Source organism: Anabrus simplex, chromosome 1, assembly GCF_040414725.1.
Source record: "Anabrus simplex isolate iqAnaSimp1 chromosome 1, ASM4041472v1, whole genome shotgun sequence".
Taxonomy (NCBI): Eukaryota; Metazoa; Arthropoda; class Insecta; order Orthoptera; family Tettigoniidae; genus Anabrus; species Anabrus simplex.
Window position 1 is genome coordinate 639,474,895 of NC_090265.1, and position 16,000 is coordinate 639,490,894.

The following is a 16,000-nucleotide window of genomic DNA, read 5'->3' on the forward strand; positions in this document are numbered from 1 at the left end:
TCGGGCCATCTTGTTCTGGGTCTCCTTCTTACCCTCTTTCCTAGCCTCCAACACTCGTTTTGGTATCCTTCCCTCCACCATCCTCATAACATGTCCAAACCATCTCAATTCATTTTTCTCCATCCTATCACTCAGTTTTTCTACCCCTATCTCTTTTCTGATCTCAACATTTCTTACTCTGTCTCTCCTTGTATTCCCTACCATAACTCCTCAGGAACTTACCTCACTGGCCTGAATTTTACTCTCATTCTTGAAGTCAAAGTCTCTGATGCATACGTTAATATAGGGGTATAGTACATCTTGTACATTGTCTCTTTACATTTCATAGGAATTTCTCCGTTCGTCATCAACTAACAAAACTTGGCAATGTCTTCTACAACATAATATGCTGTTGATAGGGTGTATAGTTACCTCTAACGGCCACACATGCTTCGCAGCGACGTGGCATGCTCTCTGTCAGATGGTCCAAGAGCTCTTGTGGCAGTCGATCCCATTCCTTGGAAAGGGCAATGGGAAGGTCTTGGAGGGTCCTTGGTGGAGGCTGACGGGATGCAATTCGCCTTCCCAATGCACTCCAGGTGTGTTCTATAGGATTCAGATCCACAGACCTCAGTCGGAAACGAACCCGTTATCTTGGGAAAAGTAAGGACATCGAATGAGCAATTCGTTACTGTGATCGGGAGCAGAATAAAAGCAAAGCAGCCTATCCTCTTACAGACCATGAAGGCCCGTGGAGAACTGGAAGGCTGTAATGTTATAAGGTTCGGAGAGTAGTCTCCTAAATAAACTTGTAGACAAAGATGCTCTTACTAATGGTGTAAAAGAAATTGGGAGATCGGTCTCCTTGATTATTGATTAAATGTAGCAGTAGTGCTCAAGTAACATTTGTAAATTGGAAGCTTTAAGCTCAGATTTTTAATTAGCATTTTGTTGATTATTCTGATTTTGCCAACATTGTACTTAAGCTACTGACTAGTTGCTTTCTTAGCAAAGTGTACAATTTTAAATGTGAAAAGAAGGAGAAGAAGAAAAAAAAGCAGAGAAAGAAATATAGTTCTAATTTTAAAGTTTTAAATTAATCTTTTGATTGTCTTATAATGACCCGTTTATGCCCGCACCTTCTTTCTCCTCTGTGATCCACACAAACATGGTAACAGACCATAATATGTCTTTTGTAACCTTGATGAATTCAAAATCAGCATTTGAACGGGCTACTTTGTTCAGCTTATCTGTAGTTGCTGCAGCTACTTCTCCATGTGATGATTGCAGATACATTTGAATGTCTTCCATAACTGTTAACGATTGCCTGCGCGATAACAAAGACATGTGATGAGTGAGAGTTTCGCATAGAAAATTCCATGTTAACAACAGAAGAGGGTTAAGTTTCAAAACCAAGTTTTGTAAGGTGCTATCTCAGTACCGCGGCATCAGAGAAGTGTGATACAAATTTTGTTTTGTTCGTCTAACATAGACGAAAAAATGAGCTGTCATTTAGTTATGCACAATTTACCGTTCAATTTATAGCATTTTATAACTGGGACACCTTATTCTTAAAAAAACAGTGGTCGACATGAGGCCTTTCGGCTTACAATGTTTACTCAATCAACAGATAAGAAAGTGCTTGCTAATTGTATTATAGGACGTCTACCCAGTTCGGATGCCAGGAGTACATTCTCTTTCCGTCTTTCAATAATGAGACATTCTGTATAACGTGGAAAAACGGTCCCAAAATTCTGCAAAGCAACATTTGTAAAAGGCACTATCATGCAAGTTAACATTATATATGTGCCAAAGTCGGAAGAAAAGTCATGTTTTGCAATATAAATGCCAAATATTCACTATTAATTACAAAATCTTCAAAATATGCATTTTGCATAGATTTTCTCCTAAAAAGGCTAAAACATGCAGGGAAAAAGAGCGGTTATTTGGAATTCTTAAGAGACCTGAAATACTTTTCCCAAATGAGTAAATTTATAATACCAGTATAGTTGGTCTGTTATTGGACATTATAAATTTTCCAGCTAACTCATTCCTGGTCGCCAGTGTTTTCGGCCCAGGGTGAATACGAACCAACTATATTGGTATTATAATTTTGTGAAGTGTAACTAGCTTATTTAAATACATGTATTGCATGGAAATCTGGGCTCTAGTTATTACGTTACCATTTTCTTCTTTCACTTGTTTTGTGTAGATCTTTTCTTTTGTCTTGTTTATCAATCCTTCTCCCATCATTTACATCCTTTTCCAACTGCTCCTCATTTTCTACTTTTTTACAGTTACTTTTAATTTCCTGATACCAAATCTTGCTTCCTTCGTTTCCACCTTTATTCCATTTTTGCCATGCTTTCTTCTGTTGTTTAATAACCTCCTTCACCTTTTCATTCCTCGAAGTGTCTCCTTTCCCTTAACTCTCGCCACAATCTTTTCTGCATGGCTTACAAATGTGTTTTTAAATTAGGTCCATTCTCTGACTACACTTTCTGTTTCTGATGTAGGGATTTGCTGTTTTAATTTCTGCTGAAATTTCTCCTGAGTTTTTATCTTTTAATTTCCATACTTTTATTTTCTTGTGTCTTATTTCTTTTACTCTCACAATTTTGCCTATTTTTAATTTTGCTACCTCTGCTGTGTGGTCTACATCCAATGCCTCACCTGGTAGTGCTGTTACATCCATACAAATACATATCTGAGTATATATGCACTAGATAAAACTTTATTTAAAATAATTAAATATTTTCTTTACAGAGCATTCATCCTTCTTAACGAGAAAGGGGCGCCAATCCTTCAGATGTAGTATATCTACTCCCAAGGTAAGATTTTTAAATGAATTTTTGTCGACCGGACATTTTAATAAACTTAAAATTATTGAAATGATATCATATCGTATTTATTGATATTTCAGTGTAGTCCTCATGGTATTGCACACACACTAGTCCTAGCTTTCTTGCCACTTTCAGAATGCATCCTGTGGAAGCCTTTTGCAAACTATATGTAGCATCATCAACGCCAGTAAAAGCAAGCTTCTGGGACTGCGAAAACCTGAATTGGCCAAATGTTTACAGGGTTGACAGGTATGAGGTGGTGAACCAAATCGTATATTTGAGATGCATCATTACATGTGATGGTAACTGTGAGCTGATGATAAGTACATGCATAAGACTGGGTTGCAATGCTATGATGCATCTGATAAAAATACAGTGGGGACACTCCAATAACCAGTGGGAGAGAAATCGATCTTGTCGACACCGTTGTGTTCCCTGGTATGTCGTACATATCAGTGACATAGATTTTATGCACTTCTGACCGCCACCGCATTGAGGCATTTGCAAGGATGGGAGTTCACAAGGTTCTGCAAGAATACCATATCCAGTTGTAGCCCCTCGCTGATGTTATCCTGTATAGCCACTAAATTGCGGGTATGCTGATATTTGAATTTCACCTCCTGTTCCAGATAGTCCTGCACATTTTCTGTGAGATTAAGATCTAGGAATTTAGCAGAACAGTTGAGTTGTGACAGGGTGTTGGTGTATTCGTCAAACCAGTCACTTTTGCGTGCAGTCCTGTGAATGTGTGAAAACGGCTGTTGTCATCTTGGAAAATGGGAGTGTCCACAGCTTACTAATCATGAAGATGTTGAACGAAGAGCAGCACTAGGTCACCAAGAATGTTGAAATAAACATCCTGGTTCATGTTCACGATGACCTGAATTAGTGGGCCCAAGTCATAATACGAATAAAACCCCCAGACCTTATCGTTCTATGTCGTGATTTTATTTTACGTAAATAAATATCACACGAGAACACGTTCACTTCCTTATACAAATTACTTTATTTATACTGTACGTCATAACACACAATTATACACAGTCGCAAATGACGCTGTATACAACACTCAATAGCGGAGTGCCCTGAAGTCGATTCTGACCAGTACAGATATCAACAACACTGACGCGCGCACTATAACATACTCTCTCTTGAATTCACCGCCTCACTCACTTGAGCCCAATACTCAGACTCCACCTCGGAGCCCAACAGTCACTCCCAGTCCATCACTTGCCTGAGTCCCAAGAACCAAGATCTGCAAACTTAGAACTAAGAACTGAACTCGCTGACTAACAGCTCGATATATATACCATTTGATCAACCATCTAGAATGATCGACTTCTGGAAGAGTTCTTACAACACTCTAATGAAACATACTCGAAACATCGATCGACCAGCTAGTCGAATGGGTACTTGAACGTTCCTTCCATATATATATATATATATATATATATATTTTTTTTTTGAAAATATCTACAACATTCCTAATGTCTCTACATGTATCTGGATACTAAAACCTTGCCGAAGTTTCCAGAACCTTTCACCTCTACCAAATTATAGTACAATAAGTCTAACATACGAACATTATTGGAATTTTCTACCGCTTTCAACTCTATAGATTTTGAGGTTAAACAATACGTATTTGAGGTTATACAATTTTATACTACATATTTACAGAGAAACCATATACTAGTCATGTTTAACACTTAATAAAAGATAATTTAGCATTAAATAAACTATAATTAAAATATATTAAACATACTAATTGAAGGTTTTACAGCAATTACGATGTCGTACCTACAACAATGTTGAAATAAAAACATCCTGGTTCATGTTCACGATAACCTGAATTAGTGGGCCCAAGTCATAATACGAATAACACCCCCCAGAACTTAACCAAACCACAACCACACTACACGTCTCCAGCTACCTATTATCCGCGTTTGGTGTTGTTTGGCCTATCAAAGATTTACAGCTTCACGTGATATGAGTAATGGCCTCTTACAAGGTACTTGACTCTCAAAGATTCATTAGCTAGCCATTCACGGAAAGGAATTGTGACAAGTGAAGTCTCTTGTGACGCGTACCGACAGGCTAGGACTGATTCACAATGAAGTATTTATTAATTTTCCACCTAGTCGATACAATGATTGCCTAAGGCAATTTTTATTGGTCAAAAGTGGTACATGTTTCGTATATTATCAACATCTTCAGCCACATAACAATGTTTAGATGAAAAATATAAAATAGACAAAGTAATGCTTTAGAGGAAGTGTCCTTGAAATTAACATAAGATTGACAAGATTAAAACAAACAAATAACTCAAGAGAAAATATATAAATTATTTCTACAATAGAAAGCAGTCGTCAAGGAAACACTTGTACAATATTCCATAGAGAAATTGTCCTAATAAATATTCTTTTCTTAATAATCCATGAAAAAAGATCAATTTATAAATTAAAAATTATACAATTTATAAGTAATTATCGAAATGAAGAAATCCTGATATCACAGTGCGGCTCTTATTATTAATGTAGATGAAAATATAACTAATTCCTAGTTGTCAAATCTTATTAAGCCTGCTTTCCTTTGGAACAGTAACTCCTGTCATTCTTTCACAGTTTTGCGCCGGGTGTAATATTGATGATGCGTTCTTCCTTGTTCTTGCACCTGAGGAGGAGGAGGAGCGGGGGATATAGGTGTGTCAAGAACTTCCTTGCTGTCACCTATAGCTTCAACTGAGGAGGAATAAGTTGTAGGGCTATCTGTAGGTGGAGAAATTCCAATTCTTTTTTCTTGATCCTTCTCAAGCATTTTCAAATATACTAGAATTTGATAATATAATGGATTCTTATATTCTACAGCCTCATTAAGGTTATCATTTTTCTTTACAAGTTGGTCTAGATGAATGTACAGGTCTTCATATGTGTTCATTAAGCTGCCCTTTTTTAACTTTTTTATGATGGTCAGGTCTTGTTCTATGTTTGTAAATTTATGACCTGTGGCAGTCATGTGTGATCCCATTGCTGAGAATCTTCTATGTTTTTCAGCATTCACATGTTCCAAATATCTAACTTTAAAATTGCGGCCAGATTGTCCTATGTATGTGTTCTTACATTCAAAGCATGTGAGTTTATATATACCGGAATCAAAAAATTTATCTTTTTCCGAGAGATTTATTGTATCATGGTTGAAAATACTATGTTTCATGTTGTTATTGGTGGAAAAAACAATTTTGAAATTTTTTCTTTTAAATAAATTTGTTATTACATGAATGTTTGGATTATTATATGTGAACTTGATATATTTTTCAGTTTTACTAGGTTCGACTGCTAATTTAGATTGTTGCTTCTCCGAAAATTTATTAATTATTTTATCAATCATGTTATTGTTGAAACCATTCAAGAGGGCTTGTTGTCGGATAAACAACAGTTCTTTATTCCTTTCAGATTTGGATAAAGGAATACTAAACGCTCTGTTAATGTAACTATAATATGCTGATCTTTTCTGTGCCTCAGGGTGTAACGAGTTGTTCTTGATAGTGGTCAGTGTGAAAGTGGATTTTCTGTGTATTTTGAAAGAAAATCCTTTTTCTTCTCTTGTTGTGACTATGTCCAGAAAATTCAGTGATTTTTCAACTTCTTCTTCTAAAGTGAATTTTATATTGGAATCCAAATTATTCAATATATTTAAAACTTTATTGCTGCCCGCCTGGTGGCCATGATCGTTAAGGCGCTGAAGTCTAAAAACGGTCTAACACCGAGGTTAGCCGGTTCGAGTCCCGTTGGTCGAAAAAATTTTCACCATCAGAATGTTGGCCGGCAGGGTAGGGGAGGTGGTGGTATACAATTTCTAATCACTAGATTGCGTGCCAAAAGCCTGGATTAAATTCCAAACCTCTCCGCAGTGCTCATATGGAGTGAGGGCATATGACGCTGTTGATGGTGATTCGTCCGTCGGATGGGGACGTTAAGCCTTGAGCAGACCCCTTGGTGCTATTCGACAGGAGTAGGCTATGTGCCGGCACCGGGTTTCACCCTCTCCCTACTATCATATATCACGTCATTCATTTCATCTCTCATTAACTCCTCTGATGAGGTTGACGTCAGGAAGGGCATCCGGTCATAAAAAACCGCCAAGACAAATTCATCTCACCTCATACCCGACCCCGTAGGGAAACGGGACAAGGGTTGGACAAACAAACATTTAAAACTTTATTGCTATCGGTGAGTCTGTTATCTATTATAGCGTAAACATCGTCCACATAACGTGTCCAAAAATCCAAACCCTCTATTTGATTAATAATTTTCGTGTGTGCCCCAGCATCAGGAATATTGGCTAATATATACTTAGACTATTTGGAACACACGAAAATTATTAATCAAATAGAGGGTTTGGATTTTTGGACACGTTATGTGGACGATGTTTACGCTATAATAGATAACAGACTCACCGATAGCAATAAAGTTTTAAATATATTGAATAATTTGGATTCCAATATAAAATTCACTTTAGAAGAAGAAGTTGAAAAATCACTGAATTTTCTGGACATAGTCACAACAAGAGAAGAAAAAGGATTTTCTTTCAAAATACACAGAAAATCCACTTTCACACTGACCACTATCAAGAACAACTCGTTACACCCTGAGGCACAGAAAAGATCAGCATATTATAGTTACATTAACAGAGCGTTTAGTATTCCTTTATCCAAATCTGAAAGGAATAAAGAACTGTTGTTTATCCGACAACAAGCCCTCTTGAATGGTTTCAACAATAACATGATTGATAAAATAATTAATAAATTTTCGGAGAAGCAACAATCTAAATTAGCAGTCGAACCTAGTAAAACTGAAAAATATATCAAGTTCACATATAATAATCCAAACATTCATGTAATAACAAATTTATTTAAAAGAAAAAATTTCAAAATTGTTTTTTCCACCAATAACAACATGAAACATAGTATTTTCAACCATGATACAATAAATCTCTCGGAAAAAGATAAATTTTTTGATTCCGGTATATATAAACTCACATGCTTTGAATGTAAGAACACATACATAGGACAATCTGGCCGCAATTTTAAAGTTAGATATTTGGAACATGTGAATGCTGAAAAACATAGAAGATTCTCAGCAATGGGATCACACATGACTGCCACAGGTCATAAATTTACAAACATAGAACAAGACCTGACCATCATAAAAAAGTTAAAAAAGGGCAGCTTAATGAACACATATGAAGACCTGTACATTCATCTAGACCAACTTGTAAAGAAAAATGATAACCTTAATGAGGCTGTAGAATATAAGAATCCATTATATTATCAAATTCTAGTATATTTGAAAATGCTTGAGAAGGATCAAGAAAAAAGAATTGGAATTTCTCCACCTACAGATAGCCCTACAACTTATTCCTCCTCAGTTGAAGCTATAGGTGACAGCAAGGAAGTTCTTGACACACCTATATCCCCCGCTCCTCCTCCTCCTCAGGTGCAAGAACAAGGAAGAACGCATCATCAATATTACACCCGGCGCAAAACTGTGAAAGAATGACAGGAGTTACTGTTCCAAAGGAAAGCAGGCTTAATAAGATTTGACAACTAGGAATTAGTTATATTTTCATCTACATTAATAATAAGAGCCGCACTGTGATATCAGGATTTCTTCATTTCGATAATTACTTATAAATTGTATAATTTTTAATTTATAAATTGATCTTTTTTCATGGATTATTAAGAAAAGAATATTTATTAGGACAATTTCTCTATGGAATATTGTACAAGTGTTTCCTTGACGACTGCTTTCTATTGTAGAAATAATTTATATATTTTCTCTTGAGTTATTTGTTTGTTTTAATCTTGTCAATCTTATGTTAATTTCAAGGACACTTCCTCTAAAGCATTACTTTGTCTATTTTATATTTTTCATCTAAACATTGTTATGTGGCTGAAGATGTTGATAATATACGAAACATGTACCACTTTTGACCAATAAAAATTGCCTTAGGCAATCATTGTATCGACTAGGTGGAAAATTAATAAATACTTCATTGTGAATCTATTGAAGTGCGATACGGACCATGAAGCTGATTTTATGTAATAAGGCTAGGACTGCTCGTTAGTGATCGAGGCTAGTATGGGGCGTTATATGCTACAAATGTTTTCAGCACCTCAGCGGAAAGACCTCGCCTCACAGACAAAGCCTCTTGTAAGGAAAGTATCGAGTGGACAAAGGCACTGCTTGAGAAATTTATTGAAATGTCTGAACTGCAATTCCTGTTGTAAATTTCAAATATTTTAAAGATCGCCTGGTAGCTAAAATTCTTGGTGTCGCAATCACACGTTCTTCAGGTGGTATGCTTTGTCGCGTTACAGTACCCTTTTTCTTCAGCTTAGAAGCTACACTACCTACAATAAATACGCTATCAACGAATCATTATGTATATGTGTTACAAATCAAACGTTTAGGCCTGGTTTCATCAACACATGTTAGTACTTAACAAGGTGTTAAATCATTTTAACATACGATTTAAGAAAATTTGCGTTTCATCAACAACTGTTAACATTAACAAATGTTAAACTGCGTATTAAAGTTAACATCAGTCATTTCCAATGTTAAATGGCTAACATTAGCATTTAGCAACCTGTTCCAAAATGGCTGCTGTGAATCTCGCTTTCGATGCTGAATTGCTCTATTTAGATCTTTTACAAAACAATCCTGATCGAAGAAGAGTTATGCGACGTAATGACTTTTGAAAATTTGACGGATGCGGAATTTCTTCATTGTCGTTGCTAAGGTTGTTGACGAAATTCGAGTGAGGTTAGAATATCCTACCGAGAGAAACTTAACCTCTTTCTCCAATGTTGCAGGTATTGATAATATTACGATTTGTTGCTACTGGTTATTTTCACATAATCGTCTGAGACAATGCTGGAAATTCTAAAGCCATTGTTAGTAGAGTTGTTTGATGAGTGTCTGCAGCAATAGCATCTATGAGGAGGAGGGATATAACATTACATTCCCTTCGGTAGAAGAGCGTCAGCAAATTATCCGCGACTTCTATGAATAAGCCGTTTACCTAGTGTTTGTTCTAGGTGCAATAGATTACACACATGTAAGAATCCAATCACCTGGAGGCAATTGGGCCGAAATATATCGTAATCGGAAGGGATATTTCTCTGTTAATGTTCAGGTGATTAATGAGCCTAACCTCCAAATCAGGGATATACTTGCTATGTGGTCTGGTTCTGCACACGACAATACAATATATAATAACTCCCATATCGGAGCACAGTTTGAAGTTGGACAATGAACGAAGTGATTTTGTTGGGAGACAGTGGATACCCGCTAAAAAAGTATCTTAACCCCATTGAAACCATCGTGGACTTTCTCCCACGCCTCGCCCTTTTGTTTTATCGTCAAGCCATCCGTGCGCTTGCACTCAATAACTTATATACATTTACTAACTAATTCAATTAACAACTCTTTTTCGAAGGCGGAAAAATTAGAACTACGATTCCGTTTCACTTCTCGCGCCATATTTTACAGCTGTACGCAAACAAAAGCGCATCGGAGTGCGATGTAAAACAGCATGTTCGTACCACTGCCTCCTTGATTCGCACCAGTTCGCAATATTGGGAGAGTTAACAGTCGATTAGTTAACATTTCACAAGAAAAGTTTGATGAAACGCAAGAAACCTAGCAAGATGTTAAAATTTTAACTCCGTATTAACTAACTACTTGTTAGTATATATTTAAAATGTGTTGATGAAACCGGGCCTTAACGTAATAACGAGAAAATCCATATATGCTTAACTAACAGCATTGCTCTGGTCCATTTGCAAATAATTCTTGTAATCGGTTCATTTTTCTCTCAGGTGTTGTATGAAGCACATGTAACTAAAGTTGCCTCGCTGATATTTCATCCACTTCGATCAAGTTTTCTTTTTGCATGATTTAACATACAGCGAAATGCACATTCCAACAAACGCAACAGAAAAATTTTCTTTTCCTCTGGACACTGTCTGCTTCGACATCCATCGCACAGTTCTAAGTACGGCAGATCCGATCGGCAAGGATTTCAAACTAGTTTGAAAGGCCAGCGAATGAGGCTTGGCCTGCTGAGAAGTCACAGATCATTCAATTAACGGGAGGGTCTGGACTCTTGGCAGATCATGTTGCACAACACAACGGGCTTGGCATCACAGTTGATGGCAAGCAGCAGGCCTGGTCTCTGAAGGTCACGCCTAACAGGCGGCCCGTCGGATGTAGCCCTAAAAGCGAGGCCTGCTAAAAAATCTTTCCGTATATGGTCAGCTATTGCATGGAGTTACCTTAGCAATATTTGCATGGAAACTTGTTGGGATGGAACTTCACTGATTATCAGCAGTAATTCCTTCTGGTTTTGAAACTGATTTTCATTGACAAGGCTTGACACTCGTCTCCGGTCCCTGTCATTTAGGATCTTTTTACGGTGGCCATGATTCTTACAAGTAATAGATTTCATGTTGATTCCGTATTGACTTACAAAATCATAAAATTATTTTTTCTTTATTGTGAAGGTGCATCTAATCAATACTAATACATAGTCCAGTTAGACTAAAATTGAATATTCTCAAAGTATGTTTACTGCAAGACGTGTTTCACTCCAGATGGATCATCTTTGGCTACATAGTTGATTAATAATGAAGTATACAGATGATTTTTAATAAACAGTTATGCACTTAAAAACAATAATTCACATACAATATACAGCAGGACTTTGATAATCCGGCATGCTCGGGGCATCTGCCAATGATGGGTTGTCAAGTAAAAAAAAAACAAAAAAACAAAACCAACACCACAATTTAATCAAGCGGATACAGATGAAAATAATTATTTTAAAGTACAAAAGTAAATAATTGTTATCTATTAAACACTCAACTTATTTCCTGTTGCTCCCTGTGGAACATAGGGCCTTGGTGAAATTTCTCCACACAGTACAGTTCTTGGCCATTTTCGTAACTTAACTCCAGGTCTTGTCAAACTCTGTGATTTCCTTTCCATTCGTCCTCTTCCAGGTCTTCTTGGGCCGACCTCGTTTTCTGGTGTCTTGAGGATTCCAGTCCAGCGCCGCCCTCTCAACAGCTCCATCTGGCTTCCTTAATTTGTGCCCGTTCCAGCGCCATTTCCTCTCCTTGATCTGGATGTTAGTCGGCCGCTGATTGGTCATGGTCCAAAGATCTTCATTTGAGATTATGTCCGGCCACCTCACATTTGTTATGCGACGCAGACATCTATTAATGAGCATCTGCAGCTGGTTATTGATCTGTCTTGTAATTTTCTCTGTTTCACAGCCATATAGAAGAATCAGCTTTACATTGCTGTTGGAAGAGGCGAAGCTTAGTTTACCACATGGGGTAGAGCTGGACAAAGGCACCATTTGCCTTCTGGATACAGCTTCGAACATCTTCCTCTGCTCCTCCATCCGTTGTAACTATACTTCCAAGGTAGAGGAAGGACTGAACTCGCTCAATTTCCTTTCCTTTTACTGTCAAACTGGTCATGACATCCAAATTAATCCTCATCTCTTTAGTCTTGTTTGTGTTGATCATGAGACCTGCACATTCCGCTTCCTTAAGATTAGTGAAAGCTGCTGCTTACATATAGATCAATATATATATATATATATATATTTTTTTTTTTTTTTGCTAGTTGCTTTACGTCGCACCGACACAGATAGGTCTTATGGCGACGATAGGACAGGAAAGGGCTAGGAGTGGGAAGGAAGCGGCCGTGGCCTTAATTAAGGTACAGCCTGGTGTGAAAATGGGAAACCACGAAAAACCATTTTCAGGGCTGCCGACAGTGGGGTTCGAACCTACTATCTCCCGAATACTGGATACTGGCCGCACTTAAGCGACTGCAGCTATCGAGCTCGGTGATCAATATTTTAACCCAAATCATAATCTTAATGACATTTCAGAAAAGCCAAATATCCTATTTGAACTTCTAATTCCCATTTTTAGAAACATCAAACCAACAAGTCATAATTCAGTTTTCATAATATTCACAGCACCTTTCCTCAGCAGTCATTTCTTTTCCCACATCCTTCGGCCCCGCCTTAATCCCCTCTTTCCCATCCATCCCCTCTCCTTTCCCGGAGCTCTTCCCTTGCCCCAACCCCTCTCCTTTATTCCCTCTTCACTCTCCTTGCCCCGCCCCTTTCTTTTCCTTTGAATCTCACAACCGTTAGTGTGAGGCACACAACAATAGGCTACGCACCATATGCTGCAACGAGAGGTTAGTCTCATATAACCTATGCCATTTGACTAACATGCTCTCTCCTTCAGTTAATTAATTTTATCTAATTTTGTCTATCATTTATTCAGGTTAACTTCATTTACACTGCAATGAATTGCGAATTTATACTAGCCACAATTTAAGAATGTGTCAGTTTTAACTACATCTTCATGTGCTCTTCTGACAAAGCCCAACAGCATTTGAGCAGGGTTTTAACAAGCACTATTGGAACATTTTATTTTATTTACGTTGGTTGATGTGGAAACACCATCTAGCAGTTCTGCGTCAGCTGGTGGTTATTTACAGTGGCGTCCAGTGGCTTGCATACTGCTAACACCACTGATTGATGATCTGACTACAGAATCAGCATTTACCAGTTCCTGTTTTGCAATTGAAATTGTAATGATTACCAGTGATGGAACTAACAGTTGTATGAATATTAATGCATGAAAGAGTCTGGATGATGATGAGCATACTCCAGATGCTAAGAATTTAGAGCATTTAGTGCATTGGCACTGCCGGTGGCTCCAAGTAGCCTACGCAGTGGCCGCCGCGGTATGTACTAGCCATGCGTCTCTGTGGGTGTGCTATTTACCAACTGATGAACCCAACTTAGCACACTAGGGTGAAACGCTGGCAACCAGTAATGAGTTAGCTGGAAAATTTATAATGTTCAATAACGGACTATTTATATTGGTATGACACTGAAATGTCTTTTTGCTATTGGCTTTACATTGCATCGACACAGATACGTCTTATGGCGACGACGGGACAGGAAAGGTCTAGGACTGGGAAGGAAGCGGCAATGGCCTTAATTAAGGTACAGCTACAGTATTTGCCTGGTGTGAAAATATGAAACCACGGAAAACCATCTTCAGGGCTGCCGGCAGTGGCGTTCGAACCTACTGTCTCCCGAATACTGGATACTGGCCGCACTTAAGCGACTGCAGCTATCGAGCTCGGTAAATGTCTTTTTGAGCAGCATGTATGCAAGGTTTGTTTTCCTGATTGGTATGGTACGGTCCATTGTCAGGGACTAAAATGCAGCCAGGCAGATTGTTTGGGATGAGTCACTCCTGCAGCCACTAATAGAATTTGTTCTGTTCATTTAATTGTGGTAATCCTGTGATTGCAACTTCAAATCCTAAATCAACTCTGCACCATTTATGAATCCCATTTCACCATCTGCATGAACCACAATAGATCCTTGTTGTGCACTTTGGTTCACCATAACCCATGGAACGTCTTTGTGCTGTCAGCATTTCTGTACGTATAGTGGGTATGAACCCTTGTCTCATTTGTATACATGACAGGTTATTTCATTCTTTCCCAATGCACAGAAAAATGCTGCTCTACTAGAATTGGAAACAGACTCTGTTCCTTCACAAGCTGATGATTTTAGCTCAGTCATTGGAAGTCTTCTTTATTCGAATCAGAAGTACAATAGAATAATACTACATTTAAAAGAAACAAACTATATACACAAATATATACAAGTAAAAGGTCTACAACAATATATGTCATACAGATTCAGCTCAAAATTTGGCCACTTCAAGGGCATTTGGATTAACCAGCACCAAGTCTTCCATTGTGCATTTTGATGGACACAAGGCACAGCATAGCAGGTGATCAGTTGTCTGAAGTTCACCACAGTCACAAAAGGCCGTATCGATGGGGAAGTTCCATTTCTGTAGAGTCGCTCTGGTTCTACCCACTCCAGATCTAAGTCTGTTTAAGGACCTCCATGTCAACCAGTCCTCAGTGTGACCAGGAGGCAACGCTTCCCGTGGTTCCATCCATTTCAAAAGGCCAGGGGTCTTTTGTTTCCATTTGGTAATCCTGGCTTTGTCCGATGATCCTTCCAGGTGTTCTGAAGATGTTAAAAATGTTTTCCTGGACTTCAGTCTTCGTTGGGCAGGTTGGTATCCAAAGAGTGGATGTGAAGGCATTAAATTTGTTTTAAGCCTTTCGTTGTTAGCAGCAACCTCTCTCCTGACGTCACAAGGTGCAATACCGGCAAGGTAATTGATTTTCTCGAGAGGAGCTGGCTTCAGGACACCAGTAATTATTCTACAGCTTTCATTGAGTGCCACATCAATCTGTTTTGCGTGGGCAGATTTGTACCACGCTGGACAGGCATATTCACCGGCGGAGTAACATAAGTCTAGTGCAGTAGTTCTAACAGTTTGTGGGTGTGTGCCCCAAGTAGATCCAACAAGTTTTCTAAGTAGTGTGTTCCTGGAAGATACCTTTTGTTTTACATTCATACAGTGCACCTTGAAGGTTAGACTGCGATCAAGAGTGACACCCAAGTATTTGGGATGGAAGCAGTGGTCTAGCGTAGCTCCATTCCATGTCACAGCAAGTTTCCTGTTGGCTTGTCGATGTCGTAGATGGAATGTACAAACTTGCGTTTTGCTCGGATTTGGCACAAGTTGGAGAGTTCTTCTAGGGCAGCTTTCAGGGTGCATTCTTTCTCTTCAAAACTATCTGACTGGACAGCGAGAGTAAGGTCATCAGCATAGATAAAACTCTTGGTGTCTTGAGACTGTGGCTGATCATTTGTGTGTATATTAAATAACAAAGGCGCCAGTACACTTCCTTGAGGCAAGCCGTTCTTTTGAGTTCGCCACCGACTTCGCCGACCCTGAAATTCAACAAAGAATTGGCGGTTATGAAGAAGTGTAGCTATCAATCGTGTTAACTCAAGATCTTTAGTAAGACTGTGAATTTTTTTTAAAGGAGTCTGTGGTTTACCATGTCATACGCCGCTGCGACATCAACAAATGCGACCCCTGTCACTTTTTTAAAACTCAAAACCATCTTCAATGTGCTGAGTTAGATGCAAAATCTGGGAGGTGCAGTTTCTTCCAAGTCTAAATCCTGCCTGCTGTG

At 38.3% G+C, this 16,000-nt stretch overlaps 1 protein-coding gene across 1 annotated transcript in view; it reads left to right on the forward strand.

Moving 5' to 3' along the window:
* The window catches only part of LOC136884538 (uncharacterized), a 399,078-nt gene that overhangs the window by 103,341 nt on the left and 279,737 nt on the right, over positions 1-16,000 (forward strand). The window contains exon 4 of the mRNA XM_067156823.2: positions 2,746-2,810. Within this exon, the coding sequence (XP_067012924.2) occupies positions 2,746-2,810 (65 nt within the window). The remainder of the gene's footprint in view (positions 1-2,745; positions 2,811-16,000) is intronic.